The sequence below is a fragment of the Mirounga leonina genome, unplaced genomic scaffold, assembly GCF_011800145.1.
Source record: "Mirounga leonina isolate KUSES-001 unplaced genomic scaffold, KU_Mleo_1.0 Mir_115, whole genome shotgun sequence".
Classification (NCBI taxonomy): Eukaryota; Metazoa; Chordata; class Mammalia; order Carnivora; family Phocidae; genus Mirounga; species Mirounga leonina.
Genome location: NW_023270268.1, coordinates 98,473,696 through 98,491,887, shown reverse-complemented (window position 1 = coordinate 98,491,887; position 18,192 = coordinate 98,473,696). Strand labels below are relative to the sequence as shown.

Here is an 18,192-nt window from a genome sequence, read left to right as displayed (position 1 = left end):
CTGGTTTTGGCTCAGATCATGATCTCCAGGTCGTGAGATCGAGCCCTGCATCAGCTCCGCCCTTGGTGGGGGAGTCTGCTTGAGATTCTCTCTCTTCCTTGGTCTTGTCCCCCCCCAAAATAAATAAATCTTAAAAAAAAGAATAAAGCTTTTTGGGGGTTGCCATTATTATGTCAGGTTAGAAGATTAGTGTTTCATGTTATTCAATATTAGCTCACTTTTTAAAAAGTTTCACACGACTGTGTCGGGGAGACCCTTGAGCGTGTGGAAGGAGTGGGCAGCGAACCATCTGGCAGTGGAAGGTTCTCTGGTGACGTCCGCTGCCCCGTGTTTGTCCGAGCCGGGCCAGCAGGTGCCAGCAGCTGACGTGCTCAGAACAGAAAGCCTAGCATGTTGAGCAGTTATTCATAAATGACAGTAAACTGACTAATCAAATGTGGTGCTTCTGAATAACAAGACACAAACAAAAGTCAGCCGCCCAGCGACTATGATAGCATGGTGACAGGAGGAATAAAAATGGGCATTAAGAGCGAGAACACAGATTCCCAGTGTGGGAGGGACACCCATGCTCCGATGGCACTTGGTACTTAGTCGTTATTTTGAAAACAGCAGACTATTCTCCCTTCTTCCCAAATAATTGTGAACATTTTATACCAATATTTCTGTGGTGAACTCTTGATAGCTTGACGTCTTATTTATATATTTTTTAAAGATTTTTATTTATTTATTTGAGACAGAGAGAGAGAGCAGGGAAGGGGCAGAAGGAGAGGGTGAAAGAATCTCAAGCAGACGCCACACTGAGCACCAAGCCCAACGTGGGGCTCGATCCCACGACCGTGAGATCATGACCTGAGCCAAAACCAAGAGTCAGACGCTTAGCTGACTGAGCCACCCAGGTGCCCTGTTTATCTATTTTTGAGCAGTCTTTAGTAAAGAAATACACTCTAAGCATTTGCCTGTCTTGGCATTTTTCCACTCCCTGCCTCGTCCACCCTCCAAAAGTTGAAAGTAAATATTCCTCCCTCCAGATGGCCCCTCCACACCTCTCATATTTAGTGGTGGTGAACAGCAGGTGTGTAGAGCGGGCACAGGAAATTACTCAGAAAGGATCCACTTCGATTCTAATTACCAAGCATTACAAGTTCGGATCTGGACACTTAAGCACAGTGGCAGGGCAAGAACTGAACTTATTTTCATTTGTTTGCCTGGTTGCTTTTTCTTAAAGTGGTTTCCAGAGGTAGAGAATGAGAATGATCCCAGTCAATACTCCGAATGAAGAAGACAGCGTCCCTGTGGGGCATTCCTGGCAGGTAGTTAGACATGAGCACGATCATTGTGTATCCTTAGTTCACGCAGACCTGACCCAGGGCACTAACCATCACAGATAACCAATCACCATGGTCAGAAATTACCAATAGTATTTATGTCATTGTGCTGTCCGATCCTCTAAATGTCAAAAAGCATTGAAACCAAAGTAGAAGATACCTGTAAAAGGCTTAGTATATAAGGGAGAGAGAGGGAAACAAACATTTTGCTTCTGTACCACCATCTACTTTAAAAAATTCATGCTACCCTAAGGTAAGCTTGTATCTACTATTATGATGGAAAATACTATGATAAACATTAGGCAAATGGGTAGTAAGAAACTAATGTTTGGAATGTATATTATGACAACACATCCTTAATGAGAACTTTTTGAAGTTGGGTAGAAAGAGAAAGAAAGGACTAAAACATTTTCTCTTTGTGAGATTTTTTAAAGCTATGTATTAAAATACCCTGAAATGATATGTGTATTAAAGAGGTAATTCCATGCTGAAATTCTAGTGACAGAAACTTAGTCTTGTGGTTTATTATGTCACAAGAAGCCATTTGTAGAATTTCAGAATTACACAGAGCTGTGGGTACATTGGCCCTTCGCTTTTTGTTGAGACATCATTTTTGTGTCCACCAGAAAGTTACTTGAGTCAGACAATATGTTTGCTTTTTCAGCATCATTACTTATACCCTAACCAAACAAAAAGCTAAGAAAACAGGCTTTGGGTCATAGAAAATGGCAGCTGAGAGTCAATTCTACACAAAACCTCTCTTCTGCTGAAATTACTGACTTGGCCTAGACCGTGTAGTGTTCTGCATACTGCCTACAATGATATGTTATTATCACAATTGCTATTACTAATTTACCAAGCCCTGACCTTGTGCTCATACTTGGAGAAAATGTTGGGGGAACTTGATCCTTCATTATTGCTTAAATGCCAGCAGTGTGCATGTGGGGTGGGGAGCAAGACCGGGCACGGAGTTGAGGGCAATCTGTGGCTGAACTTGAGTCTAAGGGATGCTTTCATCTGAATTTCAGATGCTTCAGATTTCTTCATTTTAGGCAAAGGTTTGTATTCTGCTTTATACCCTAGATAGTCAACACTCAGTGTCTGCATTTTATTCTAGGGAGTTCTTTCAGAAGAGATACAAAAAACCAAAGTGATGGGGGGCGGGGGGCAGCCAACTGTCAAAGGGACCAGGTGTATGAAACCATGTGAAAAACCGTTAGGAAGGGTTGGAGGGCTTGTTGTGTTCTTGTAATATTCAAGGAGCTACTGAACAGAGAAGGGCTAGACATTTCATGAGGAGTAATAATTTGCTGAAGCTGAAAAAATACTTGAGAAGATTAATTGAAAATAAATATTCTGGGATACTGGCTCTTCATTTTTTTTTTTTTTAAGATTTTATTTATTTATTTGAGAGAGAGAGAGAGAAGGAGCAGAAGTAGGGGCAGAGGGAGAGGGAGAAGCAGACTCCCTGCTGAACAGTGATCCCGGATGCGGGACTCAATCCCAGGACGCTGGGATCACAACCCAGGCCAAAGGCAGCCGCTTAACGGACTGAGCCACCCAGGCACCCCCTGGCTCCATTTAATGGCAATACTGGTGCACTGATGGCCGTCTTGGAAAAGTTTTCTGTGTCTTTCTGGAGAATTTTGTTTTGCTCCAGTTAGTTTTGTTCTGTTTTGCTTTGCTTACTTATTTCTTGTATGCCATTGTTCTTTGCTTTTCTTTTTTAATTTTTTTCTGCTTTTGCCTTTGCCTATGAAGTGAATATTCTAAAAGTCCTAAAAACCTTAAATCTGCTATTTGGATTCCTTTACCCTTGCTGGAAGTTTTGTTTTTCTTTATGAATATGGTTTTTACCAAAGTTGGTCAGATGCACAAAGAAATCTTCAGTTGACAAAATAGCAGAACATGACCAAGTAGGAAAAGCCACCAAAACTAGTCATCTTTATATCGTTAATGGCCCAATGACTGAGTATCACCAGCATCCTTACAGCAATCACATGCAAGATCAGAAATGTGTGCCTGCCTTTTGAAGAAGGTCAGAAGTTAGAGCAATGGAAAGAAACACGACTCCTCTTATAATCTGGATGCGCTTGAGAAAGCAAAGATGAGTGTTGTGCTCTAGGGAATGCATTATCAAGCTTATCTTCAGGGACTTCAGACTCTGCTTTTGCATGGCAGGTGCTCAGCATTTCACTTGCTGACATCGACGTCTGCCATGGATGCCATGGTATGACAAGCGTAGACTTTTCTCTACATTCCCATTGCAGCAGCCTTTGCTTTTCAGTGTAGGTGCAACCCTGATGGGACAAAAAAGTAAAAAAGGCGGTGACAGAGTATCACAGAGCAGCGGGAGTTTTGCTAAATAAAAGTGGTTTATGTGTCAAGGAAATATTAAAATCAAAAATAGCAAAAGTGGGGCTATAGAGAACAAGTAGGTGTCCGTGGGTACAAATTATTTTTTTAAACAAAATAACCAACATAGCTTTAAAGCTTTATAAAATGTAGCTCAAAAAAGTAGGTGACTTTAGGTGCCTACAGGTCATGAAGACACAAGGTGGTAAATGTTAAAATGTATTTTCTATCAAATGTTTTCAGAAAAATTGAGTTCCTTTGGAGCAAAAGTTAAGATATTTATGGAAGTATTGCCAAATAAGCAAATTGAATATAACTGGCAGAAAATAAACTATAAATATTATAAAATAAATGGAAAACACCCTGAAAAATTCCAAAAAATGAACAGAAATATTTAAAGACAGATAACTATTTGAAAACTTGCCCCCAGGATGTGCCCAAATTACAGATATATGAAAAACCATGGACTGAAAATATTTGTTTCTAACCACGTTATTTCCAACCAGTTCATCCAGATAGGTTTCATGCAGCTCAAGGTCATACTTAGTTAGGCCAGTGAATAGAAGCTGTAGGAAGATAGATTTTGATTCAACTTAAGTATCAACATTCTAACAATGTTATCCAAACAATGAAGGAATGGATACAGTAAGTTTTCTGTAGCTAACAATGCTCAGGCACAAACTAAATGAAAAAGGAGTATGTTCTAGAAAGAACTGAAGGACAGATGGGGGTTAGACTATCGGTGAGTGCTTTTTTTTTTTTTTTTTAAATTCATGAGTTTTTAAGACCTGAGACTTAGTGAAATCAAATTATTTATTTCCAAATCATTAGGAAGCATAAGACATATATACCTGATGTCACAGACAACACTCTCGATTATAAACACCATACTGTGCGATTATAGGGCCTGATGTTTGTCTTTGGCTTTCTCAGTTGAGCTGACGAAGTGTGCCACTTAGCATCTATGACCTTGACTGTTCTCAATAAAGAGGAATTCCTGCAAAAAAATTAAAGATTTTTTTCTTTAATTCTTACTGGTTGAAGAGAACAGAACTTACCCTTTTTTACCTCCCCCAACAGTTCATGGAAATGAACTGTTCTCTCTTTATCAGGAGAACACACCTGGCTAAAAATTGGCCCAAAGTAGCCCTGCAAAGTACAGAGATTAGTTAAGCTTCCAAGGAGACAACAGTCCTAAGGCTGTCCCTTTCCTGGATGGATGCACTTTGTAATAGGGCAGGAAATACTGATTTTTTTTTTCTAAAAGACAATTTTTTAGAGCTGTTTTAGGTTCACAGCAAAATTGAAAGGAAGGTACAGAGAGTTTCCATATACCCCCTGTCCCCACACATGCACAGCCTCCCCCATTATCAACATCCCCCACCAAAGTGGTGCATTTGTTACAGTTGATGAACCCATATTGACACCCAAAGTCCATAGTTTACAATTGGGTTCATTTTTGATGTTGTGCATTCTGTGGGTTTGGACAAATGTATAACTTCATATACCCATCATTATAGTATCATACAGAGGGTTTTCATTGCCCTGAAAATCCTCTGTGCTCTGCATATTCATCCTTCCCTCCCTCCCACCCCCCACTTCAAACTACTGGCCACCACTAATCTTTTTACTGTCTCCGTGGTTTTGCCTTTTCCAGAATGTCATCAAGTTGGAGTCATACAGTATTTAGCCTATTCAGATTGGCTTCTTTTACTTAGTAATATGCATTTAAGCTTCCTTCATGTCTCTTTATGCCTTGATAGTTCATTTCTTTTTAGTGCTAAATAATATTCCATTGTCTGGAAATACTACAGTTATTTCATTTACCTACTAAAGGATATCTTGGTTGCTTCCAAATTCTGGCAATTAGGAATAAAGCTGCTATAAAACTGCTGCTACTGATTTTAAGATAAACCATATGTACTGTGTTACTGTGGTAATTTATCTCTGTAAAGGAATTTAGCCCTATGTTTGAAACATCCTAGGTTTGAGTTGATCAACAATATAATTTGGGGGGGGGGGGGGGGGCCGGGGGGGGCCGGCCATTAGGGGTTTCCCTCGGCTCGGGGCATGATCCCAGGGGCCTGGGATCGAGCCCCGCATAGGGCTCCCTGCTCCGTGGGAAGCCTGCTTCTCCCTCTCCTGCTCCCCCTGCTTGTGTTCCCTCTCTCGCTGTGTCTCTCTCTGTCAAATAAATAAATAAAATCTTTAAAATATATATATATATATATATAATTTGGGGAGACTATACTAAGAATTATCCTTTTCATTTTCATATGAATTCATTTTTATATGAATGCATCTGACATGAATCCCTATTGTGTGCCGGACTATGGAAGATATAAGAACAAAAGTCTCTCTGTCCCCAGGAGAGTCTAGAAAACAAAAATATATTAAATGGCTATACAAGTCTACTTGCACAGGAAATAACATTGGTTCTCTATGGCTAGAACATCAGAGTAAAGAAGTTTTGACCTAGGTCATGCCCTTTTTTCCAGAACACCCCAATGAAATGTAAGAGAAAAATAACATTTTTGGTTAGTGTTAAACATTTCCATGTCCTTTTCTTTCTCTTTTCATTACTTAGCCTAACTGTTCTTGCAGCTTTTATTCCTTTTGGTTTTTTCCTTCACTTATTTGCATGATGTCTTTCAAGATGCATTTCTCTTGAGGCTCTTGATTCCCTTTATGGGGGTTCCTCATCAGTATGGTAGATGAGTATTATTGACAAAAGTAGCCACCATCCTTCTGTTTCACCTTTAAGAGAAGGTTTTTTTTTTTTTTTTTTAAACCGGCATCATCATGTAAGAAATAAAATGTCCACGTGTGTGTGTATATATATATATATATATATTTTATACATATCTCTATACATAATGTGGGGCTCAAACCTATGACCTGGAGATCAAGAGTCACATGGTCTTCTAACTGAGCCAGCCAGGCACCCCCTAAAATGTCCACTTGTATAAAGGCACAGCAAAAAAGCAACTGGGGACACATTTCCAAACCAAATAAAGTGACTTTAAACCATAGGTGTCATCTACATAGAACTTTGGTGATAGTCTTATTGGCCTGATATCTCTGAACAATTAAAGTAACAGGAAAGCCTCCCATGGTCCATAATTTTTAGACTCTGGAAAAAGCATTTTGAGAACACACTTTTTGTAAGACTTATTTTGGGTTTATTTATTTATGAGTAAAGCATTCTACTTTGGTATTTCTTCCTTGCCTATATTTTGTCTCCTAAACTGAGGTAAGTCAATGTCACCTACAATTTTCAGAGCTGAATTGCCTGGTCTGTTCAGGCCAATGACTCTCCTAAGTAACATACTTTAAATGACATTGGATTGTGTCATGCACGTTCCCGGAAGCTGTGCATGTGCGTGCGTGTCTACGTATGCGTATGTATTTCAAGAGACATCAATCCCAAGCAATATTCTTGAAAGGCCTTTGTGTTCTTTTCAGTGCCAGCACTTCAAATATTGCCAGAATAGAAGAAATGGAGAGACTTTTGAAGCAGGCTCATGCAGAAAAGACCCGACTGCTTGAATCCAGGGTAGGCATAATGTCTTTATGCCAGAGGTCAGTGAGGCAATGGTTCATCTTGCCTGCACGGGACAGGAAACTGTCCTTGGGCCTTGAGAAGCAATATAATCTTGGGAGTAGTCAACCTTTTTGGCCTCGTTTTTTTTTTTTTATCTGAAAAGTAAGGGTGCTGGAGAGGATTTCTAAGCCTCCTTACTGCATTACAATTTTTTGTAATTTAAAATATGTATAGTGTCAACGTCGACCGAAATCAGTGCTTTGTATGGTGTTTTCCCTTTGATGGCCACTTTGTTTGCCTGCCAAGGAACCGGGAGGAATGTCATATCTTTATGGACTCTCCCTTCCTTGCCAGCTTGTGTGAACTGTGCTATTGTAATACTTAAAATCCCACGTTATTGTGACTGTATTTCAAGCCAGAATCTGAACTTCCTTAGGAATCCCCGCAAATGCCTTTGCATCCTGCCTTAAAGGGCCCCTCCTTTCCTCTTCTGATTTCCCCATGAGCTTCCTCTGCAACCGACCTTCTTCTTCAGCCAGGAAGCCACAGAGCAACAAAGGAACTAGAAGGACCAGGACCAATGGCCTTCGGTTAGAAGATGGCCCACAGAAAAGAGGACTAAATGCCATGACTAGTGTTGGGTGACGATTTGTGATCCTTTTTATTAAAAGTGGGAGAGTGGTCCCACTTTTCAGTCATCTGTATGAAATGACTGAATACCACAAGCTGGGTTTTCACTTAATATTCAATTGTTAATTAAATGTGGTGGTTGCCTTTCTGTGTGGAATGATTTTGAAAACTACGTGAGAGGTGATTTTAGTCTAGGTGGTCTATTGGATGAGCCTAGGCTATACAACCAGCAATTATCTAGTGAGAATTTTCTTTGCCCTTAGTTGGAATCATTCAAGTGTGACCAGCATGTCTTAAAATTTGTTCTGCATAATGATATTTAGGAACGGGAAATGGAAGCCAAGAAACGAGCTCTGGAAGAAGAAAAACGACGGCGAGAACTCCTGGAAAAACGATTGCAGGAGGAAACTAGCCAGCGGCAGAAGTTAATCGAAAAGGAAGTAAAAATCAGGGAGAAACAAAGGGCACAGGTTGGTGGAACAATCTGGATGGATTAGAATAGGTCGCCCCCTGGTGGTCATTCTTTAGAAGACGGTTGTGCTTGTCAGGATGCCTTTCTGGGCACCTCCTGTCCGCAGCCCTTGACATGTGACTGCTAAGAGACCGGTAGGGGTTCAGAGACCAAAAAATGTATGTTTATCTCAAAACTCATTGGGACCTACTAACCAAATGACACTTTTCTCTAGTCATGCGTCGAACATTTTTATGGGAGAGGCATTTTTTCTTCTACCCATTTTTTGCGGTATATTTAAAAGGAGCCTGTTTTTCTGAGCAGCTTTGAAAAACGCAGGTGGACTTGCTACTGAAAACAAATACAAGACCCAAACTAAAACCTCTGGTTGAGGAAGAGAAGAGGTTCTATGAAGCCATTTTTGGAAGCAAACACTCCAGAACAAAATAATTTTGCCAACCCAATTTTTTTGGTAGTGTTAGTGGGTTTTTTGTTTTCGTTTGGTTTTCTAACCACTGTATTGTCACACGTCCCCTTTGCTACAGCCGTCCACACATACGTGTGCAAGATTACTGAACTCAAGCAAAGCTCAGGAAAGCCACACATTTCCTTTAACTTCCTCTCTTGCTTATCATAGAGTTTAATTCTCTGTCACTAAACCTGCCTACATAATATATGTTTGCTGAGGAACTAAAATAAAATTTCATACAGTACCACTTAACGCAGGGTTCAAATCCATTTTGCCAAGGTTTACTAGACTTCATAAAAGGTGCCATTTCCCTTATTCTTTATGGTTGCTGGCAGTTTGATAGCATAGCGGTGAGAGACTATCTTGAAGACTCTGTGTGCTTTGAGGTATCAGTGTCTGTGACATCTGTCTGAAGTCAAATACCACCGAATCAAAGGCAAAACACTGAAGGAAAAATACAAAGGAAAATGTGTTCATTTTATTTCGTTATGTCCACCCTCTTCCAAATTATGATTTGCAGGGAGGTCATCCATGCCTGTTTGGTATTTGAAGCCAAACCAGAAAGCATAATTTTATTTTAATCCTAATTATAAGGTTTGCCTCTAAGTATATATTTAGGTCATTTTCCCCAGGGCAGAGGGGTGGGGTTATTTAACAGAATAAACTAAAGCACCACTTTAGAAATATGACCCATGGCGATACGTGCTTCTTAGATTAGATGAACCTTTCCTCTAGCCATAGTAAAATAAAAGACATCTTTGTACATCTTGTCCATATCTGCTCATTGGGCAGTTCATTGAGTATGGCTTTGATTCTACTTCTTACCTTATTTTAGCTTTCACTTTTCAAAGCATACATCTCTGCCTTTGATTTCTATCAGAAAGTGTGGGGAGCTGATGTGTATAACTTTGGGTGGGGGGTGTACTTACTAAAGAATGTTCACCAGTCAGGTCGTGTCTGAGATTATTTGAGAACTGATGTTAGGTTGTATAGGGAGAAGTCCGGGGAACTTCACAGGAGAAGAGTCTTCATTTGTAGGAGGCAGCCCAGGGAACTTCATGCCTCATATGATTCTCTGTTTTTAAGTGCTAAGTACCTCTTATAAAGCTAAGGTTAATAGCATTTTCCCATTTTCTCATCTGTCCATTTCAAGGAGTAGAATCTATTCCCCTGAGTTTATCCGTCCCCCCACCCCCACATATCGTAGCATCCTTCTTAAAATAGTAAGCACTCTTTTAAACTCCAAAGGATAATGTTTATCTTAAGTTCTCATAATCACATGGACATTTTAACGCTTAGGCTTTTCAGTTCATGTCCACTCCTAAACATCTGTGACCTGAAACGAAATGATTAATTAGCTATATATGACATGGGTTTGTGCTTTTCCAGGCTCGACCTCTGACACGCTATCTGCCTGTCCGGAAGGAAGACTTCGATTTGCGAAGCCATGTAGAGACTGCTGGCCACAATATCGATACCTGTTACCACGTGTCGATCACAGAGAAGACCTGCCGAGGATTCCTTATCAAAATGGGTGGAAAAATTAAAACTTGGAAAAAACGATGGTTCGTTTTTGATCGGAACAAGCGCACATTCTCTTATTATGCAGGTGAGTGAGAAAAAAAAACCCTAAGTGATATATTCAAATCAGGAACTCTCTGTTAAAGAGCAAAAACATCAGGATGAATGGGTTGATTGGTAAGTAATAGAATTAATGGCAGTCTTAGCTTTGCAGGTATGTATTATTTTATATTCAGGTTATATAGTCCCCCTGATATGAATTTCGTCTCTAAAAATAATAAAAACTATGTTATTTAAAAAGTGTGAATTTGTGGGGCACCTGGGTGGCTCAGTCGGTTAAGCGTCTGCCTTCGGCTCAGGTCATGGTCCCAGGGTCCTGGGATCGAGTCCTGCATCGGGCTCCCTGCTCGGCAGGGAGCCTGCTTCTCCCTCTGCCTGCTGCCCCCCCTGCTTGTGCGCGCTCTCTCTCTGACAAATAAATAAATAAAAATCTTTAAAAAAAAAGTGTGAATTCATCTCTTCTAGTTCTGAAATAAGCTGAAGTCCAAATAAGTAGTAAATGGAATTTTTCTTTTTAGACCAAAATACTGACTTTTAAACCATGAGGCCAGAAAAAAGGTTTCTATTTATTTATTTATGGTCATCTGCCCTATTTAAGTCACACACAATTAGGCAGCCTTGGCTGACAGTCACTCAGCTAGAGTTTATAAAGTAGAAGTTTATTGAAGCAGAGGGTAAAGCTCATCAGTGAATAAGTGAACAAGTAAGTATTTATTAAGTGACTGAAATCTTTTTGGATTCTTTAAATGATGGATTATGAGAAACGTACCCTACTGAATCTTCTGAAAATACCGGAATGTGGATGTAACTGCTGTACTTATTAAGAAGTCTCCTGGATCACATTGGAAACACGTCCATTGTCAGCACAGCTGGAGTTCTGCTCTCTTCAACAACTGAAGAAAAGTGGCATCATGCCAGAGCTTGTGAAGAGACCCGTCTCTGTGGTGACGGTGCCAGCGTTGATGAGCACTATCAGAAATTGTTACATTGATGTCATAAATAAGGAACTGTCCAATCCCTCCATCTATAGTGTGAGGCCAGGATACGCTTATGAAGAGAAGTGCAAGTGACTGAGAAGCATGTGAAAGAGGGGAAACACGGGCTGTGGGGCCCCAGAGTTGGGGTGAGGAGGGGGCAGGGGCTCATACTTTCAGTTAGGGGCTCTCTGGTGGGGCTCCAGTTAATGCAGGAGCTAGCAGCCTGAAGCAAATGGCCTAACCCTCAGGAGTTCCCCGCTTGCCTCTCTCGGGCTTTCTGATATCAGGTTTAATGAGAATCCAGAGATGTTCTCTTCAGTTAGTACAACAGAAAAGATGCTAGTTTAATGAGAAATGCCAATTTAGTGTCTGCAAAATCCATAAACAAACCTTTGTGCTGTGCTAGTCTCCACAGACAATCTCACCCAGAATTTTCCAAAACTAAAATTTTAATTATCCATTTCAGACAAAACAGCTTCACTCTTCTCTGCTTCTCTTCTCCTTGCTTCTTTTGTCAGCCCGGTCAGTTGCTCAGTTCCCCTTCCTTCTGACCCATGTCAGAACCTATGCTCCTTCTGACCATGTAAATGCATTTTTCCAAATTCAAACTTCTTGGTGATCGGTTTTTGATTTTTTGTTAAGGACCAAAAACATTTTGGTATATGAATGATTACTAAGAACTGTAATACATAACACAGGCGAAAATTATATTTCATTCGGGTCTTTATTTTTATTTTTTTAAAGCTTTTATTTATTTATTTGAGAGCGAATGCAAGAGACAGAGCACAAGCAGGAGGGTGGGTCAGGGAGAAAGAGAAGCAGACTCCCTGCTGAGCGGGAGCCCCACACAGGACTCAATCCCAGGACCCTGGGATCATGACCTCAGCTGAAGGCAGATGCTTAACTGACTGAGCCATCCAGGCGCCCCTCATTCAGGTTTTTAATATTTACATATTATATAACTGGCCAGTGAGTCCTAGTTTGACAAATGGCTCTGTTTATAGCCCTCATTAGTTTGTCGGCTCGCCTCACCCCCACCCCCACTCTCCCCAAACATCACCAAGTGCAGGAATAGATCAGTCCACAGGAAGCCATACAGATCGCAGTTCAGGCTGGACTGGACCCCCCAGGTGCTGTACCCCTTCAGCCGGCACGGAGGTAGATGGACACCATGTTTGTGAAGGAGCTGTCACCATGAGCGCTGACAGAGTCCTAAGTCCCTGTGCTTATCATGCCCTTGGCCTCTATATTAACTGAGTACCCTTAGAAGAGTCTCTAAAGAAAACTGAGACCCAGAAAATATATCTGTAAATTGATGGGATAATGCTATGGAAACTGAATGAATAGCTTTCTCGTGTCAGTTTACAATAGCATTATTGATTCTCTTAGTTCACCATGTCCTTGTGAGGCCAGTATTTTTTTAGAGCTCTTTCTCATATAGGAAGAGCCCTACAAACAAAAGTTTCGTTCCCCAGTTTTCTGCCTCCTTGAGACACTGATAAGAGTTACTTTTATCTCCAGATTTTATTTCACATCTGTTTTCAGAAAATGAAGTATTGCTGTATTCCCATTAATAGTGCAGAATCCTTCCCCGTGAGTATTTGAGATATACACTGACCTCTTTCACAGAAACTGATGGAAACCCACTGACTGTGGCATGAATTAAAGCAGTGTTTCCCGAAGAAGAGCAAAATGAACAAACACATACAAATATGGTCCATGGTCAAACATGGTCAAATAAGTTAGGGAAGGGGTGCCTGAGTGGCTCAGTTGGATGGACGGCTGCCTTCGGCTCAGGTCATGATCCCAGGGTCCTGGGATCGAGCCCCCACATCGGGCGCTCTGTTCAGCGGGGAGCCTGCTTCTCCCTTCCCCCCACTTGTGCTCTATCTCTCGCTATCTCTCTCTCTCTCAATAAATAGATTAAATCTTTGAAAAGAAATAAATTAGGGAAATGCTGAGTTAAATGTACTACAACAGCTTTGTATTTTCCACTGAACTTCTCAGGGCTGTTGTTTTTCAGACTAGCTTTTCATTGCTGAGAAAAGAAACATTTATGAATAAAATTCTTTTTTTTTTTTAAAAAAGATTTTATTTATTTATTTGAGAGAGAGAATGAGACAGCACGAGAGGGAGGAGGGTCAGAGGGAGAAGCAGACCCCCCGCTGAGCAGAGAGCCCGATGCGGGACTCGATCCCGGGACTCCAGGATCATGACCTGAGCCGAAGGCAGTCGCTTAACCAACTGAGCCACCCAGGCGCCCTGAATAAAATTCTTAAAAATAGAACAGAAGTCTATATAATGAAAGTCTCTTTCACGTCACAAAAGTTCTGACCTTTTCTCCATTTATATATATGTTTCAGTATAGATATGTATTCTTTTTTAATACAGTTGGGACCAAATTATTCACTCTGTTCATAACTTGGTTCACATAACAGTATTTCAATATTTTTCTCTGATAAGCACACGCAGATCTAGTCTTGAATTTCAGTGGCTGTGTGGATTCCACTGTATGGCTGGTCTCTAATTGAATCAGTCCCTTGTTAAATTCAAGCAGATTTTTTGCAGCCTTTTGCCGTAACAAACACAAATCCATGTGCACGTGCATGAGTAGCTCTGACACAATAAGGTTTGAGGAGTGGAACTGCTGAGTGAGAGGACTGTTTGCAGTTTTCCCAAACTGCCCTCCCAAAGCTTTCTTATTTGCACTTCCACCAGCAGCATAGGATAGAGTCTCTTTCTTTGCAGCCTCTTTCATGCTTTTTTAAAATTCTTGAGTATGCTCTCATGCATTTATGATCTTTGCTGAGCGTAAGTTACAAAATATTTCAAGAACTTCTTAGATCACAGAGGGATGCTGTTTGGTTGATGGTTTGGTTGGTTGTTTTTGTTTCATTTTACGTTTTTTTGTTGTTTATTTTTTATGGCAAATTTGATGAAATCTTAGAAACCGTTTGGAAAATGCTGCATTGAAAGGACGTTAAATTATTGACTTTGAAGCTCTGTTGGGAACAGGAGAAAAAGCATGCTGGACAAGAAATTCATAGGAAAAGAATATAAGTAGAATATTATTTTAAATTACGTCCAAAAAACACCCTTCTTACAAATTTCATTACAACAGCTCTACATACTGATGTTTCCGGGGCAACCACTGTTCTGGAGAATGTGAAGAGATAATTTGTATCAGTGTCAGTGGTGTATATTTATACTTTGTGTGCTAACTTGACTGTCAGGAGTTCCGGGTTGTCTTGGCTGCAGATTTGCGGGAGAGCCTTGGGCAAAGTCAATTAGTCCCCGAGGGTTGGGCTGATTATTCCTTTTTGTGTGTTTGCTTTGTTTGTTTCAGTATAGAACTGGGCTAATGCCTTCACCTAAATTATCCAAATTAATCTTAGGTAATTTAAAAACTAGATAAATATTTTAATAACTATACTGAAATTACAATGTTTCCAGTCCATCAGTGGTGATAAAGTATTTTAACACTATTTATTATTGCAGACAAGCATGAAGCTAAATTAAAAGGAGTAATATACTTCCAAGCCATTGAAGAAGTGTATTATGATCACCTCAAGAACGCTAATAAGGTAAACACTGATTTTCAGATTTCTGTCCTTTGAATGCATAATTAAATTGGGAAAAAGATGTTTTTTGAACTCCAAGCAATTTAGATTTGTTGTTCTGACATAACTGATTGATATAATCATAATGGTTCTAGAAAAGCGAACATAGAAGTAATTAATGCAGCTGATCTTTTGTGGGGGAAAAAAGTCATGGTGAAGTGAGAAAATCTTCTGGTCATATTAATTTAGAAGATCCTGTTAAGTGACTTTTTGTGAGGTTCTAAGAAGGAGCTACTCCTTGGTTATAAGGAGGAATCTTAGTAAGGCTAAGAATAAGAGCTGTCACTTACCGAGCACCCACTATCAGCTAGGTACCCGGCTAGAGCTTTACCTACAAAGTAGCTGCTAAGAAGATTGATTGGTGAGCTCTCTGTGTGGTATTTCTTGTCCAGAAAGTTTGGAAAGACAGTCGATCTTGAGAAAGGTGTTGGAGGTGGGGCTACAGGTTATACTAGAGCAGTAGTAAAACCAATTTAGAGTTCTATAAATTAGAACTTTTAAAGAGGAAGAAGCCCTCACATATGTCTGTATCATTTAATTTCAGGATGTTTGTTTTACATTCTTTTCCTCTTTTGATTTTTAGAGTCCTAATCCATTACTCACCTTTAGTGTCAAGACGCACGACAGAATCTACTATATGGTTGCGCCGTCGCCGGAAGCCATGCGCATTTGGATGGATGTTATAGTCACTGGGGCAGAAGGTTACACGCACTTCTTGTTGTAGTGAATAACAGTCTACTTCAGGGCTGACTGCAATAATCTCTTACAAGAATGAAGCCATACTCAATCCCAGATGGAAAGACCCAACAGACCCATCCCTCTCACTGTGTATACTCAGAACTCCTTTTATATTAATAGAAAGTCATTTATAAAAGAGAAAAAAGGGGTTTAGATTCAAAGCTGGATGATAAATAGCGAAAGGATTGAAGCACCTATGAGAAAAAAAAAACACTGTTTTGGTAAATAGCATCACTTATAGGAATATTTCTTATAAACTGTTTTTATTGATTGTTTACTTTGGTGAAATAAACGGAATGGTTTACAAAATGTATGTACTTGGAAATATGAAATTATTTTAGCACCCCAGTTATTGGCATTGACATTATTGGTTATCAACTGGTATTTTAAAAAGCATTTTGCTGAAGGTTATTTTATAAATAGAAGCAAATAAGGGTTTGGAGGGGAATATATTTTAGGAGGAGTTTTGCCCTAATTATTAAGTACTGCACCTAAACCAAAGACTTGATATGACTTCTGTTTAACAGTGGTAGTTTCAGGTGACGAACCGCATTTAGTGTTACTCTACATTTTAAAATGGTACTTTGATGCCATCAACTGTCTAGAAAGTTGACTCTGAACAGTTACCACTGGTATAAGCTACTGTACATAGAAAGCAAATCACTTTTTGTAAAAGAAGAAAAAACAAAAAGTTGTGTTTTAGATAGAAGCCGTCTTATTAGACATTCTGTCTCTTTGAGCAATTTAAAATAAGGAGAAGATTTCATATTTTGCTAAAGATTCCTCCATTCCTGGTGCTGAGAATAAAGGTAGCCAGCAGCCGATTTCCTGTAGATTGTCTGTTTCCTCTTTTTTGTAGAACACACCTGTTAAATGCAGCCTCACGTGCCATAACGATGAAATCAGAGCTCTGTTTTCACCAAAGAACAGACCAATTAAAATACTTATTTACAGAAGTAGCATAGTTCTATAAAAAGGAAAATGAACTTTGACTTAATGTTCTTTGTAATGTACTATTTTATTATGTATTTCTTTACATTTAGCCTTTGTTTTTTAGAGTTAAATTAATTTTTGTTGAATGAAATGACTTCAGGCAAGTCTCTTTTATAACAGTTTTTCAAATGACTTTATCCTGGTTTGTCATGTGTGTATTTGCAAGTATAAACATACTCTTTCCTAAAAGTTGGCAAATGAATAGAAGTAGGAAATAATGGCTTTGCTTACTAGGACAGGGTGAAATGATTAGATTGGAAGTGTCCGTAAAATCTTTGTCAGGCCTGACGGGGTACAATTTTTAAAACTTTGCAGTGTGGTTTGTATACATGTATACATGTTGCCAATAATAAGATTTTGCAACTGGATAACACATGATTTTACTTGAACAGTGGAGGACAAAGTCACGATTGCAAAAGACATTTTTATAATATGTTTTTTCAGAGATTACCCCAAACCCGTAACGATCTAAAAGAGTGAAATGCAATTGCTAAAATTTTGTTGGTTAATGTAAAGATGTAACTTGTCTGTACTGTACTTTATAGGATTATAAAGATATTCTAATCAGCATTATATTTTGCATGATGTAGTAAACCTTTTAAAATGTGTGTTAAAATATGTTGAATATGGATTAAAATGTTGACCAGATTTCACATTTGAAAATAAACTCATCTCTCATTAGGAGGTTACCTATTGGTGACATGACAGGGGATGGATTAATCAGCAAAAGTCAATTGTGAATCTCCACAAAAGTTGTTGTGTGCTAACATTATGATTTGTAGTTTTATAAATTGAAGTAATTCTAAGTCTCTCTGGTCACATTCCTGTTGCTAACAAAGTGAGATAACCCCTGACAAATCTGACATCTTACTGTCTTTTTGCAAAGATGCAGTTATTACTGGGGATTGCAAGGACTGTGCTTATTTCTCTGGCAGGGAAAAAATCATGTAGGTGTGAATTAAGGGCTTTACTTGATAGCGACCTCATTTGTCTTCCTGGGCTAAGGCAGCAGGTTTCAGAGAGAGAAATGGCCCTGAACAATATGTCCTATCACTCCTGTGAATGAAGGCAACATTAACAGTGGGTATGGAAACAGATTAGTTTATTTCAAGCCCATCACTGTGGGTAAAAGTATCTTCACCTGATCTAGCCAGTTTTTCCTGATTTGTTATACTGATAAGAGTGGATAGAGAAAACAGTCCTTGTATGACACTTTTCCCATTATGGAGACAAGGCAGGTTTTTTGCTTGTTTGTTTGTTTGTTTTTTTCATTTTGCTGCACATAAAATGCAAGAAGATCTGCAAAAATAAAGGGAGAGAAGAATGACAGGAATGATTGAGAATATTTGCAATTATCCAAAAACCACAGTGAGAAATGTTGATTATTAAGATATAAGGGATAGTGAAATGATGTGCTTTGTGTATCACCTTACCGATTTAGGTCCTTTGTAGTCTACAACGGGCCTAATGGAGAACTGGCAAAATAGCTCACCAGCTTTTGGAGTGCCA

At 39.4% G+C, this 18,192-nt stretch overlaps 1 protein-coding gene across 11 annotated transcripts in view; it reads left to right on the top strand.

Annotated features, from left to right (window-relative positions):
• Window positions 1–17,489, top strand: part of PHLDB2 (pleckstrin homology like domain family B member 2) — a 105,231-nt gene extending 87,742 nt beyond the window's left edge. For 10 of the 11 annotated variants that reach the window (XM_035000189.1, XM_035000194.1, XM_035000193.1 and 7 more), the window contains 5 exons: window positions 7,146–7,236; window positions 8,178–8,324; window positions 10,164–10,383; window positions 14,831–14,916; window positions 15,536–17,489. In XM_035000189.1, coding sequence (XP_034856080.1) covers window positions 7,146–7,236; window positions 8,178–8,324; window positions 10,164–10,383; window positions 14,831–14,916; window positions 15,536–15,676 — 685 coding nt within the window. In that variant the 3' untranslated portion in view covers window positions 15,677–17,489. Of the gene's footprint in view, window positions 1–7,145; window positions 7,237–8,177; window positions 8,325–10,163; window positions 10,384–14,279; window positions 14,411–14,830; window positions 14,917–15,535 lie in introns of those variants that run through there. The other variant, XM_035000195.1, reaches the window with a different exon arrangement.
• The last annotated feature ends 703 nt before the right edge of the window (window positions 17,490–18,192 follow it).